This window comes from Oryzias melastigma, linkage group LG1, assembly GCF_002922805.2.
Source record: "Oryzias melastigma strain HK-1 linkage group LG1, ASM292280v2, whole genome shotgun sequence".
Classification (NCBI taxonomy): Eukaryota; Metazoa; Chordata; class Actinopteri; order Beloniformes; family Adrianichthyidae; genus Oryzias; species Oryzias melastigma.
In genome coordinates, this window is record NC_050512.1 from 7,525,146 (window position 1) to 7,536,372 (window position 11,227).

An 11,227-nucleotide genomic window follows, 5' to 3' on the forward strand; every position below is an offset into this window, starting at 1 on the left:
ATATGGAGCTCATCAATCTGGTTTTCCTGTGAGGTCACCTTCAGCGCTGCAGGAGCTGCTGCTTCGCCAAGTGTTGAACCGTCTTGTTGCATTTTCAAAGTTGATGCATGGAGGAGGAAATAAATGCTGGATTTTCAGCATTTTCTGTGACTTACTGGCAAATGAAAGTTCAACAAACCTGTTTTTGATGATGAAACCTCCATGAGGTTTAGACTAGTAAAATAAAGACAATTTTTTTTTTCAAGTGGATGTATAAGAATGGAGTGAAGCAGGGAGCTTGTGTCCTGCCGATTGTAGTTTGTATGTAACAACTACAAGCTTTTTTCAAACAGTATTTTAAGTGTTGTCTAAAACACCAAAAATTCAGTTATAATCTTAATTTTCTTCAAATTTGTCCTCAATCGTAAGAAAAATGCTCCTAAATCAACACAATTTTCACTGCACAGGGTCTTTCAAGCCTTCTCCAGAGGCACAGTCCTTGTGTTTTGGGACAGGTAATCTCTTGGAAGTTAATCCTATTCTGAGGAGAAAAAGCAGCTTTCATCCATGTTAGTTCAAAATCAAGAAACTTTAACGTGTGAACCGTTCTGCTGCAACCAGTCTGTGAGAACAGTTTAAATCTAAACACAGACTCCTCCGTCATGGCGTCTGCCTGCAGGAACACCAAACGTCCAGAGAAACAGAGGACTTCTGAGATGGAAGTGTAGAATCAAAGCTGGCAGCATCATCCGACAGCCTCACCTTTCACTGCTGCCCTCAGGACGACCTCCACCTCACCACTGGTGCTGAGGCCACACCCCCCTGAACTACAACAGGCCTCATCCTGTTAGTGTGAGAAAACAGGCAGTGACTTTAGTTTGACAAAAATATTATACACAAGAGAAAATAGTCAGGTAAAATCCCCTCACAAAAAAAAAAGAAACTGATTATTTGACCTCCATACTAATTAGTATTTTAATTCTCATTTTTTAATTTCATTTCACTGCTTATGTTGGATTACTTTGTTATAAGATATGATTAAACTATGTTATACTTTGTATGTATACTACACTTGTATTGTATTTTGAATTCTCCAATAAAAAAAAAAAGGTTTTCCTCATAATGGCCACCACTACACCACTGTGGAGGCGTTGCATTCTGATGTGTAACTATTGACTGTATATGAGATATGGAAGAAGTGAGTGTGACATCATCCAGAGAAAATGACTAACTTCCTTCTACAATAAAATGAAGTCAATCCAGTTATCATTTCTTGTGAAACGTATGTAAGCAGTGATTGGTCCAAATCCGTCTGATTCATCGTGTCTATGGCAACCATTCACACCAATCAGGAGGGAGCTTGTTGGAAATCCAAACCCCAAACAGTTGTACGTCATCAAAATGTAACTTTTTTTTTTATTGTACATATAGCAAACAACACCCGAAAAGTACAATCATTATTAATAAAATCATTATAGGGGATCTACAAAACAAATAATAGTTATTTAAATTAATAAATACATCACACTTTACACAATCAATCAAACTCTACTTGACTTTAGCTAATAATTATTATATTTAATGATTTAAATTTGACTTAAGTGTGTTTTGTTTTTGTTTGTTTTCTATTTTCTGTTCAATACGTTTCATTAATTCTGTAATGAGTCTAAAATATGTTTGTCCTGTACTTTTCACAACCTGTGCTTAAATTAAACCAATCAATTAAAACAAACATTATAAGTGACGAAATATAAAATAAGAATAGACGAAAATAAATAAACAAGGGAGACAAAAAGTGGATATAATCAAACGAAAACAACAAACAAGTAGAGGTTCAAAATGTCAACAATTATGATACATTTTCTTTAACACTATCATTTAGAAAATTTAGAAGTATTATTGCATTTAAAATCAGTGAAACTGCAAAGAAAAATCTGTGACATATTTCAATGAGACAGTTCACCTTTGAGAGTATAAAAAGTATTCTGGATTAATTGAATTAGAGCAATGGGGGGTTGCTAGACACTCTTTCTTAAAATGTTTTAGACTGCATGAAAGGTGATATTTTTTCTGTAAAGGCCATAAAAGTCAAAAGATCTCCTCTGTTATTTGTTGGTCTTTAGAGAAAGGGAGCTGGGGAGAATCTTTAAAATGTTCCTTGTGAGACCACATACTTTTATTGAAGTAAAGAAAAAAAAGAATTATTTATTAATATATTATTATTTATTATATTTATTATTACAATTTATTATAAAATTATTATCAAGAAGGTATAAAGGTATCAGAGCAAGAATTGTCATTCTGGCAAATATAATGACTGAGTAATAACTTTATTTCTCATTAGAAGTGGCTTCTGGAACCAGCAGGTACTTCCTGTTTGGAACGTTAAAGGGGAGGAGTCAGTCAGTCCAGTGTTTTATTTATGTCTATGGTGTAACCAGAGGAAAGTGTGTGGCAGGGAAATATTATTTTACTCTCAGAAGCAACATCATTGCCCTACACCTGTATAATGACGTCACAGCATGAGCGGAGCATCACGGTTTTCAAAATAAGGTGTAAATCAGCTCATGTTTGTGTATTTTACCAATAGACAGAGAGGCTGTGTCAAACTATTTTGAGTGGTTTCTATCCATACATATGAATAACAAGTGTATTACATGTATATAGTGTCTATAGCATGTCTTTGTCTGCTAATACAAGTGTATTAACTTTCCCTTAACTGTAAATCAAAAGCTAACTTCGTTTGTCTGAATCCATTTGTCCACTTCATTACATTTAGTTCGGATGTGTCTTTAATCCACATTACAACTGGTGTAAATACGGCTTTAATTACGCAACCGAGTAGTCACGTGACAGGCAGCTCCGCCGCCTTACGTCAGCAGCGAGGGTCGGCTCGCGGTGACTCCGGTGGAGCCACTCCTCTGTCCGCTCAGGAACCAGAACCAGCAGCTTTCTCCCGTCAGGAACGGTTCCGAACCGGGATCGAAACGCCGAGGCTCGTCCCGTCCGTATCAGTCCGTCTGAAAGCGTCGACATGATCCGAAACGGGCACGCGGACGGTCCGCGCGGCGGGGAAGCCGGTAAGCCGCAGAGCTCCGCCTGCAGCCCGGAGAAGAGGAGGCGGGAGGTCCGGGTGTGGTGCGACGGCTGGTGAGTTGGAGGCTGTGGGGCTGACCTTTGGACCCGTTCGCATGCCGATGCTAACGCGGCGGTTCCGAGACCCGCTTCCGGGTTCGGGTTTTGAGAGACGGGCTTTCTGTTGTCATTCAGGTTCAGAACGCGGTTCTTACGCTCTCAGCGGTGCTTACTGACGCTGTTATGACATCATCGTGACAGTTGGACCCAGCTGGTGCTCGTGCGCGTGCACAGGGAGCATTAAGCAAACTGCAGAGAAAGTTTCCAACATTTGACTCATTATTCATATTTTTAAGTTTGTAGAACTTAATATTGATGGGCTCACAGGTTGTTTTGCCCTGCGCATGCGCACAAAGCCAACCTGGTATTGGGGGCGGAGTTATGATAGAAGCACAGTTCAGATGATGCAGGAAAACTTTACTAGAATGAACAGAATTATAGAGGTCAGATAAACATTGTGTGTTTGCCTGACGTCTGAAAGGTTTTATATTTAACTATTCATGTTTACAAAATATGCAGTTAATTAGCTCTGTTTTAATTTTAGATAGTTAGATTTATGAATTTCTGGCTACGAAGCACCACTAACGTTTAAAAAATATATATCTTTTTCCATTTCTGACATTACATTATCTACCACTAGATTTGCTCCATCGAGATGATCCTATGTGACACAGGAAGTCTTTTATTTTGAAAGGAAGTTAAAAGTTATAAACTTTCTTATTTGGGGAAAAAATCTACTTCTCTTAAAGTTTGTTTTATTTCTGCCAAAAAATAATAGTTTATTTATGTTTCTCATGAAAATAACAATAACATAAATACAAATACCATAAATACCCATTTTTCGAGGTGATCTCAATTCGTTTCCAATCAGACTGAGCTCCGGTTCACTCTGCGTTTCTTTTGTCTGCATCGACTCCATGCTTGGAGTGGAAGAACTGGACCAAAATGGCCACCGTATGAGATGTAAACGGCGTAGTGGAGCCACAATAAGACACAGCAACTGACTGAAGTGTGGTCAGCTTATTACAACAACTTTTATCGTGATAGAGAAGATGTCTGTGTTTGGTAACTTGGAATATTTTGCCTCGTATTATCATTATTAGGATCATTTGTGTGTGTTTTTCTGTTTGTGTACAGTAAAGTGTGTGTGTGAATTGCATCTGCTGCAGCTTCGTCCCTCCTGCAGCTGATCTTCTGTGAGTTTTGTGTTGCGGCTGCGTTTCTGCAGAGGTCGTTGATAAATTTCATCCTGGTTGAAGAACTAGACTTTGAGTTTCACCCTGAAATGTTTCCATTAAAAGGACAGGAAGGTGCAGCAGTCGCTGGTCTGTCTGTGTGTGCTCCTCTGCGGGTCACAGCTGAACCTTGTGGGTGTCTGCTCCAGAATGACGTGTTTGTGTGTCTCCACAGCTACGATATGGTGCACTACGGCCACTCCAACCAGCTGCGACAGGCCAAAGCCATGGGGGACCGCCTCATAGTGGGCGTGCACACAGATGGTATGTGCGCCTGAGATGCCGGTGGACAAACAAAAGGGGCAGAAGCAGAGATGTTCAGAAAAGCAAACAGGATGTTGTTTGTTAGCGGGCAGAAATGCAGACGTGAAGTTATCTAGGGGTGTAAGAAAATATCGATTCAGTGAAATATCGTGATTTTTTATTTAGCGATACAAGTATCGATTTAAAACACTGCCAAGGGGGTTATTAAATTGATTATTTTAAAACAGACATGTAGTTCAGTCTTACTTTTGTTTCCAATTAAATATTTTCTAAATTACCAAAAGTAAAGCACTGTGAATTTGCTTGGCTAAAAGGAACTTGTTTATGAGATGCATAAATAACGCGTTTTACAATTTTACTTTAGCAAAAAATGTATTAATATCCAGACAATTCTTAAATCTCAATTTTATAAAAAAAATAAAATAAAGGATCTCCAGGGTTTACTGTGATTCTGAATCCAGAGCAAGAAGATCATAAAAGCTACAAAGTTCAGTGAAAGAGGACGTTCCTCACAAACTGTTTTCATTGTAATACTAATGAATATTATTGGAAATATGATAAACTGAATCCCCATGAGGAAAGATTCTGTGTCTGTTTTGCCTTCAGGCATAAAGTTATCTTTTGATTTTGTCCTCATTGTCATCCATCCTTCAGACCAGAAGCTGTTTAAACTTGATGAAAACTGTGTCCAACACATTCTCACTCCCTGGTCGTCACATATTGATGTTTGGTTAAAGGGAAGCCAAACCCTAAATCAACTTTTTTTTGTCTGTTGGTCATTGCCAAATTTTTGATACATTAAAATAAACTTGTTTAATTCTTGAAAATATTGTAAAAACCGTCTGCGTGCTACCCCCTTCAGGTTGGATCGAGGTATTACAGTTGAATTTCTTGATTCATCAAGCCATTTCAGTCCCACATCATCTCAGAAGTCCCACGTCATGATCTGCAGCTCTTGCCCAGCCCCACCCCTCTGACTGGATTTTCTAATTTCGGCTGTGGGTAAAGTCAGCCTCCAACTGTCCTGTTTGGTTACCCTTTAAGGACCCCTTCTCGTCACTTTTTGACGTTTTAGGTGTCCCCAATTTGTCGTTTTTTGAGGGGCTTGCTGTTCCAATTAAATCAGAGGTCCAGGTGCTTTGCTGGATGTGGTGCTGGACGCAGGCCGGTCCTCGGGATGCGGCCGATACCAGTATCCTAACCTTAACCCCTATCCCCACCCAAAAAACAGGGCTATCTCTGTGTGGACCTCACCAATTGACTCCCCACCTATTGTCGTAGGAGAGTAGGGCTTCGTTTCAGGTCGCTACGACCTTCTGTTCAAAAGTTATGAGGTGCAGCAAGACCCCCCCAAAAACCCTATATACCTAAACCTAACCTGGTCTGCAAACCAGTAGCACATCTGATAGTAAAGTAGTACCAGGCATGCGGTTCTGGTACCGGTTTGCTGTAACAATTCCTGTCCACGTCTGGTATGCTCGTGTCCGGCACCGGGTTAAGGTTAGGGTACTGGTGTGGTACATGTCCTGCTTGCGGCCCGGAGGTAGAGGAGCCTTGATTTAACTGGAACAGCCAGCACGTCAAAAAACGATGAGTTGGGGACACCTAAAACGTCAAATTTTGACGCAGAGGGGTCTTTAACCAAACGTCAGTATGTGAATGGGAATGATATTGTGTTGGTGTGTCTCCTTCACTGTTAACATTGTGAAAACAATAGTTCCAGTCAGGAACGGTGACGTTCAGGGACCTCGGTTCAACCTAACTCCTCTGTTTTCAAAGAGGAGATTTCCAAACACAAGGGCCCCCCCGTCTTCACGCAGGAGGAGCGCTACAAGATGGTGCGTGCCATCAAGTGGGTGGATGACATTGTGGAGGGAGCTCCGTACGTCACCACGCTGGAGACTCTGGACAAACACAGCTGTGACTTCTGCGTGCATGGAGGTGAGTGCGCTCAAACCCCCCTGTTTGGGGGGGGTCCACAGGCTCACCGCGCTTCTGTTCCGCAGACGACATCACGCTCACGGTGGACGGCAAAGACACGTATGAGGAGGTAAAACAGTCCGGCCGCTACCGCGAGTGCAAGCGCACACAGGGCGTCTCCACCACAGACCTGGTGGGCCGCATGCTGCTCATGACCAAGGCCCACCACAGCACCATGGTGAGGCTGGGTGAAGCGTGGGGGTGGTGGTGGGCGGATCCAGCTGCTAATGTGATGATTCTCCCCACAGGATAACCCTGATTATCAGGAACACACGGACAACTTCGGAAAGGTAAGGATCATCCTGCATCAATTTTTTTAAACGAAGAACCACCATGGGGCAGTGGTTAGCACTCTTGCCTCGCAGCAAGAAGGTCTCCGGTTCAAGTCCCGGCTGGGGGACCTGAAACAGAACCACCAATAGGGAGTTTGCATGTTCTCCCCGTGCATGTGTGGGTTTTCTCCAGGAAGTCCAGCTTCAAAAACACCCAAAAACATTCTTCATAGGTTAATTGAATGTTCTGAATTGCCCCTTGGTGTGTATGGGCGTGTAATTGTAGCCCTGCGACAGACTGGCTGCCCCTCCAGGGTGGGTGACCGGGTTAGCCCAGTGACCCTGAAAGGGACAAAATGGGTTTAGAAAGTGAATGAAAGAATAAGTGAAAAACTGAATCATTGACCTCTGGAGAAACTAGACTTGGCTCTCTCTGCTGTAAGGGACCTCGAGGCCTCAGTCCCTGGACCGGAGTCTGTCAGTTCCTGCAGACGTCCCAGAAGATCATCCAGTTTGCCTCGGGACAGGAGCCTCAGCCCGGAGACACCATCATCTATGTGGCTGGAGCCTTCGACCTGTTCCGTATCCTCTTCACCTGCAGAGTCTGTAGAACACCAGCCCCCTTCACGCCGCTGCATCCTTAACTACAAACTCCATGCAGATATCGGCCACGTGGACTTCCTGGAGATGGTCTACAAACAGGCAGAGAGGCCCTACGTCATCGTGGGCCTGCACTTTGATCAGGTAACCCCCTCCCCTGCAGGAGGCCTGTGGAGGTTCACAGGAACCTGAAGATCTCTTTTCTGCTTGTCTTCAGGAAGTGAACCGCTACAAGAGGAAGAACTATCCCATCATGAACATCCACGAGAGGACCCTGAGTGTCCTCGCCTGTCGGGTAAGGTGGCTCTTGGTGGTTGTCATGGCAACTCAGGCTAAAAAATAGGTGGGGTGTGACCCAAATGTTATAGAACTTTTAATATGCACTCGTGTTATGTATTGCAATACAAAGAATAACATTCTCTGTACATGGATACGGATCTGCTGCAGGGCGCTGATCCGCACACCTCAACCTAAGTCAGTGGTTCCTCCAAAACATGTCCATAAAAATGTTAGAGAACAAACAGTTGAGCCTCTTTATGGTAGGACATGACCCATCAAACCATGGAAGTCCCCTGAGACGTCCCGTCACAGAACCCTGGTTCTGTCTGGGACAGTAACCACTAGAGCAGCAAAGTTCTGCCGAGCGCTGGCCAACCGGCTCACCAGGATTCATGTGTCTGTTTGCAGTACGTGTCTGAGGTGGTGATCGGGGCGCCGTACGCCGTGGGCAAAGATCTGCTGGATCACTTTAAGGTCAGTTTGCTCCATATTCAAACCTTCATGTTTCTGAACACTTTAGACCAGGAGTGTCAAACATACGGCCCACGGGCCGCATCTGGCCCTCCAGATGATTTAATCCAGCCTAGTCATGATAAAAGGATGTTGAAAAAAAAAGGCAAGTTTCTAGCCCGTTTCTGTGGGGAGTCAGAGTTAGTTAGGGGAGCAAAGGAAAAGAAATACGGCATGAGAAGAGATAAAGAAATAAACCGTATATCTTTGCAAGGGTGAGCCAGGTCTGGGTAAGATGCTGTTAGGTTCCCTGCCAGCCTCACCGCTGTTAAGTTGCTATAAAAATGATCAGATTTGACACCACAATTAAATCTTCTTCTGTTGTATTTTTACTGTTCATTAGCGCTCCTCCACCACTTACAATAGAGAGAACCTCGGAGCAAAAAGTCAAATCCTCCCAATCTTGCTCCAGGCTTTTTTGTTTTCACGATTCTGTTCCTTTAATGTCGGTCTGGGAGTCTCATTAATCCAACTGGGCACAAACCGCAATGTTTCATTTCTCTTTCATGATCATGTTTGGCACTTTCATGCTTTGAAAGTGCCAAAGTCGGGTCTCTGATTGGTCATTGTGCTGCGCTGCTGCGATTATGGCTAAAAATGTTGAACCAGGTTGAACATTCAGTGCGCTCAGTGGCTGGATGGATCGGGCCGAGCGGGTCCGGAGCAGAGCACAACATGAACAGAGTATGGAAAGATTTGTGATCATTTCAGTATTATATATAATTGTTTATTTGTGTTGAATCATTTCTGTTAGTAGGTAAACAGACAGTTTGATGTGAGGGGCGAAAATAAAACATATTTAGCTTTAAAATACCTTTAATCCATCGTGTTAAAAAAATCGGAAAAAAAATCAAAAAAGAAAAAAAAATGTGACAGTAAAACAGTGAATCGAATCAAATCGTTACATCCCTAGTTAATCACAAAAGTTCACCTCTGACCTCAGTCTGGCTTCCACTATTCTTTTAACAAAACGTCATTGTTCCTCTGTCACATTCCTCCTCTTCTAACAAACTCCAGCTCACCACTCTTTCTGCAGTGAGAAACTCTGCTGGCCTCAGAACTGTCTCACCATCACAGGAATGTCATCGTTCCTCCTCACCTCCTCCTACAGGTTCTGGTTTTAATGGAGTTGGTGGAGACTGTGGCGCCCTCTGGTGGACAGCTCGCAGATTTTCAGACAGATGGATCAGAATCATCTGATGGAATGATAAAACAGAAGCAGTTTGACAGCTGCAGGTGTGTTTGTGCACAGGTGGACCTGGTGTGTCACGGAAAGACGGAAGTGTTTCCAGACAAGGATGGATCTGATCCTTATGCTGTGAGTAGAACATCCGAGAAGCAGCTGTCTGCTGAAGGAGCAGCTTGAGTTAGCACGCCTCCTCCCTCGTTGAGGGTCAGGAAAGCTGCAGCTCGGTCATTGGCGCTGTTTACTCTAACCAGTCGCCCGTTCCTCCGTAGGAGCCAAAGAGGAGGGGGATTTTCAGGAGCATCGACAGCGGGAACAATCTGACCACGGATGACATCGTCCAGAGGATCATCGAGAACAGGTGAGGAGCTCAGCTCTTCTACGCCTCGTCCTACTCCAGCTCTGTGCCTGACTGCCCCCCCCGTTCTCAGACTGCAGTTTGAAGCCAGGAACCAGAAGAAGGAGGCCAAAGAGATGGCCGTGATCGAAGCGATGAAGAGGAGGGAGCAGGAAGACACGGCACAGCCGGCCAACCTGTGAGCTCGTTCCCTCAGCTGCAGAGGAGGGAGGAGCCTGCAAGAGGAGGGAGGGGCCTGCAAGAGGAGGGAGGGGCCTGATAGATGAGAGAGGAGCCTTCAGAGGTGGTTGGGGGTTGATGAAATCGCGATGGTTCTTCTCCTGTGGTCTACATGTAGATGTTCTTTCTGCAGAACTGACTGTTGTTTTATGTTTAGCTGTAAACAGATTAATTTATGTTTTCTGTTTGATTTTAACTCTTTTAAGATCTTCATCCTGTGAAAAAAAAGGTTCTTGTTAGATGAAGTCTGTGAACTAATGGTACCTTCTTGTACTCGTGCACTACTGTTGGGTCTGACCCACTCAGCCTGCAGTGTGAGGGCCTCCCAAACCCTCTGACCTGCTTGGAAAAACAGAAGCATCATTTAACAGTCGAACGTTCCACAGAGATGATCTGAACCGTCTGCAGAAAACTCAGCTCTTCTCTCTGGATGCTCCTCCCATCGCCACACAGTGTCCTGTCGTGCACGTGTGAGTGCACGTGCCAGGCAGCAGCCTCAGGAAGAAGCTCATAACCTCATGACACGTTCACCTTTGTATGTTTGCAAAGCTTTTTAGAAGATTAAAGTTTTATTCACAATAACTTGAGTTGTTTCATTTCATTAAAGGAACAGAAACAAACAAAAAAAGCAATAAATGAAAAATAAGTGAGATGAAAATACTGGTTAAAATGATGCTTAACATCCATGAATTCATGAAAAATGAAGATTTCAGGAGTTTGGAACTTCTTCAAACTAAAATACTGGAGCATGTATTGGACAAACAGGATCTCTGACACCTGAACCAGCTGAAGCTTCAACAGTATCCTCTGTGTAAGAGCACAGCCGTTTTCTCCTCATCACACAGAAGTTCCTTCAGAGCCAGAGGATCCAGAAAAGGAAAGTTTTTCATTCTTTAGGTTCTTTGGTTCTGGTTCTATTTTCCTGCCACACTTGTCCAGCAGGTGTTGTTGAGTGGGCGGGGACGACACAGACAGAACCCAGATAGGCTGAGTTCAAACAAACAAAAACAATAAACATGTTTGGATTCATCATCAAAACGTGGATTTTAAAGTCCTGAAAAGTGTTTCCCTCTGAAAGTGAGTCTAAGTTTCCTGCAGTTTTCTCACTTTAACCCCCACCCACATCCACCTCCACCCAAGCTCTGTTTGACATCTGACTAAGATCTCCACAAGAGGGCAGCATCTCATCACTGAATGTGATTCTTTTGAC

General features: G+C 43.4%; 1 protein-coding gene across 1 annotated transcript; it reads left to right on the forward strand.

Annotated features, from left to right (window-relative positions):
• Positions 1-2,835: 2,835 nt before the first annotated feature.
• Positions 2,836-10,599, forward strand: pcyt2 (phosphate cytidylyltransferase 2, ethanolamine). The gene is made up of 12 exons (XM_024259827.2): positions 2,836-3,129; positions 4,525-4,613; positions 6,393-6,554; positions 6,620-6,771; positions 6,842-6,883; positions 7,309-7,447; positions 7,527-7,609; positions 7,683-7,760; positions 8,153-8,218; positions 9,507-9,572; positions 9,713-9,801; positions 9,872-10,599. The coding sequence occupies exons 1-12, from the start codon at positions 3,014-3,016 to the stop codon at positions 9,978-9,980; spliced, it is 1,191 nt and encodes a 396-aa protein (XP_024115595.1). The 5' UTR covers positions 2,836-3,013; the 3' UTR covers positions 9,981-10,599.
• Positions 10,600-11,227: the final 628 nt, after the last annotated feature.

Bases quoted from the DNA above. Each gene is read 5' to 3' on its own strand.
- pcyt2 (XM_024259827.2), top strand. From the start codon at position 3,014: ATGATCCGAAACGGGCACGCGGACGGTCCGCGCGGCGGGGAAGCCGGT. The intron at 6,772-6,841 runs GTGAGGCTGGGT...TTCTCCCCACAG, and splicing joins AGGCCCACCACAGCACCATG to GATAACCCTGATTATCAGGA. The intron at 7,761-8,152 runs GTAAGGTGGCTC...GTCTGTTTGCAG, and splicing joins TGAGTGTCCTCGCCTGTCGG to TACGTGTCTGAGGTGGTGAT.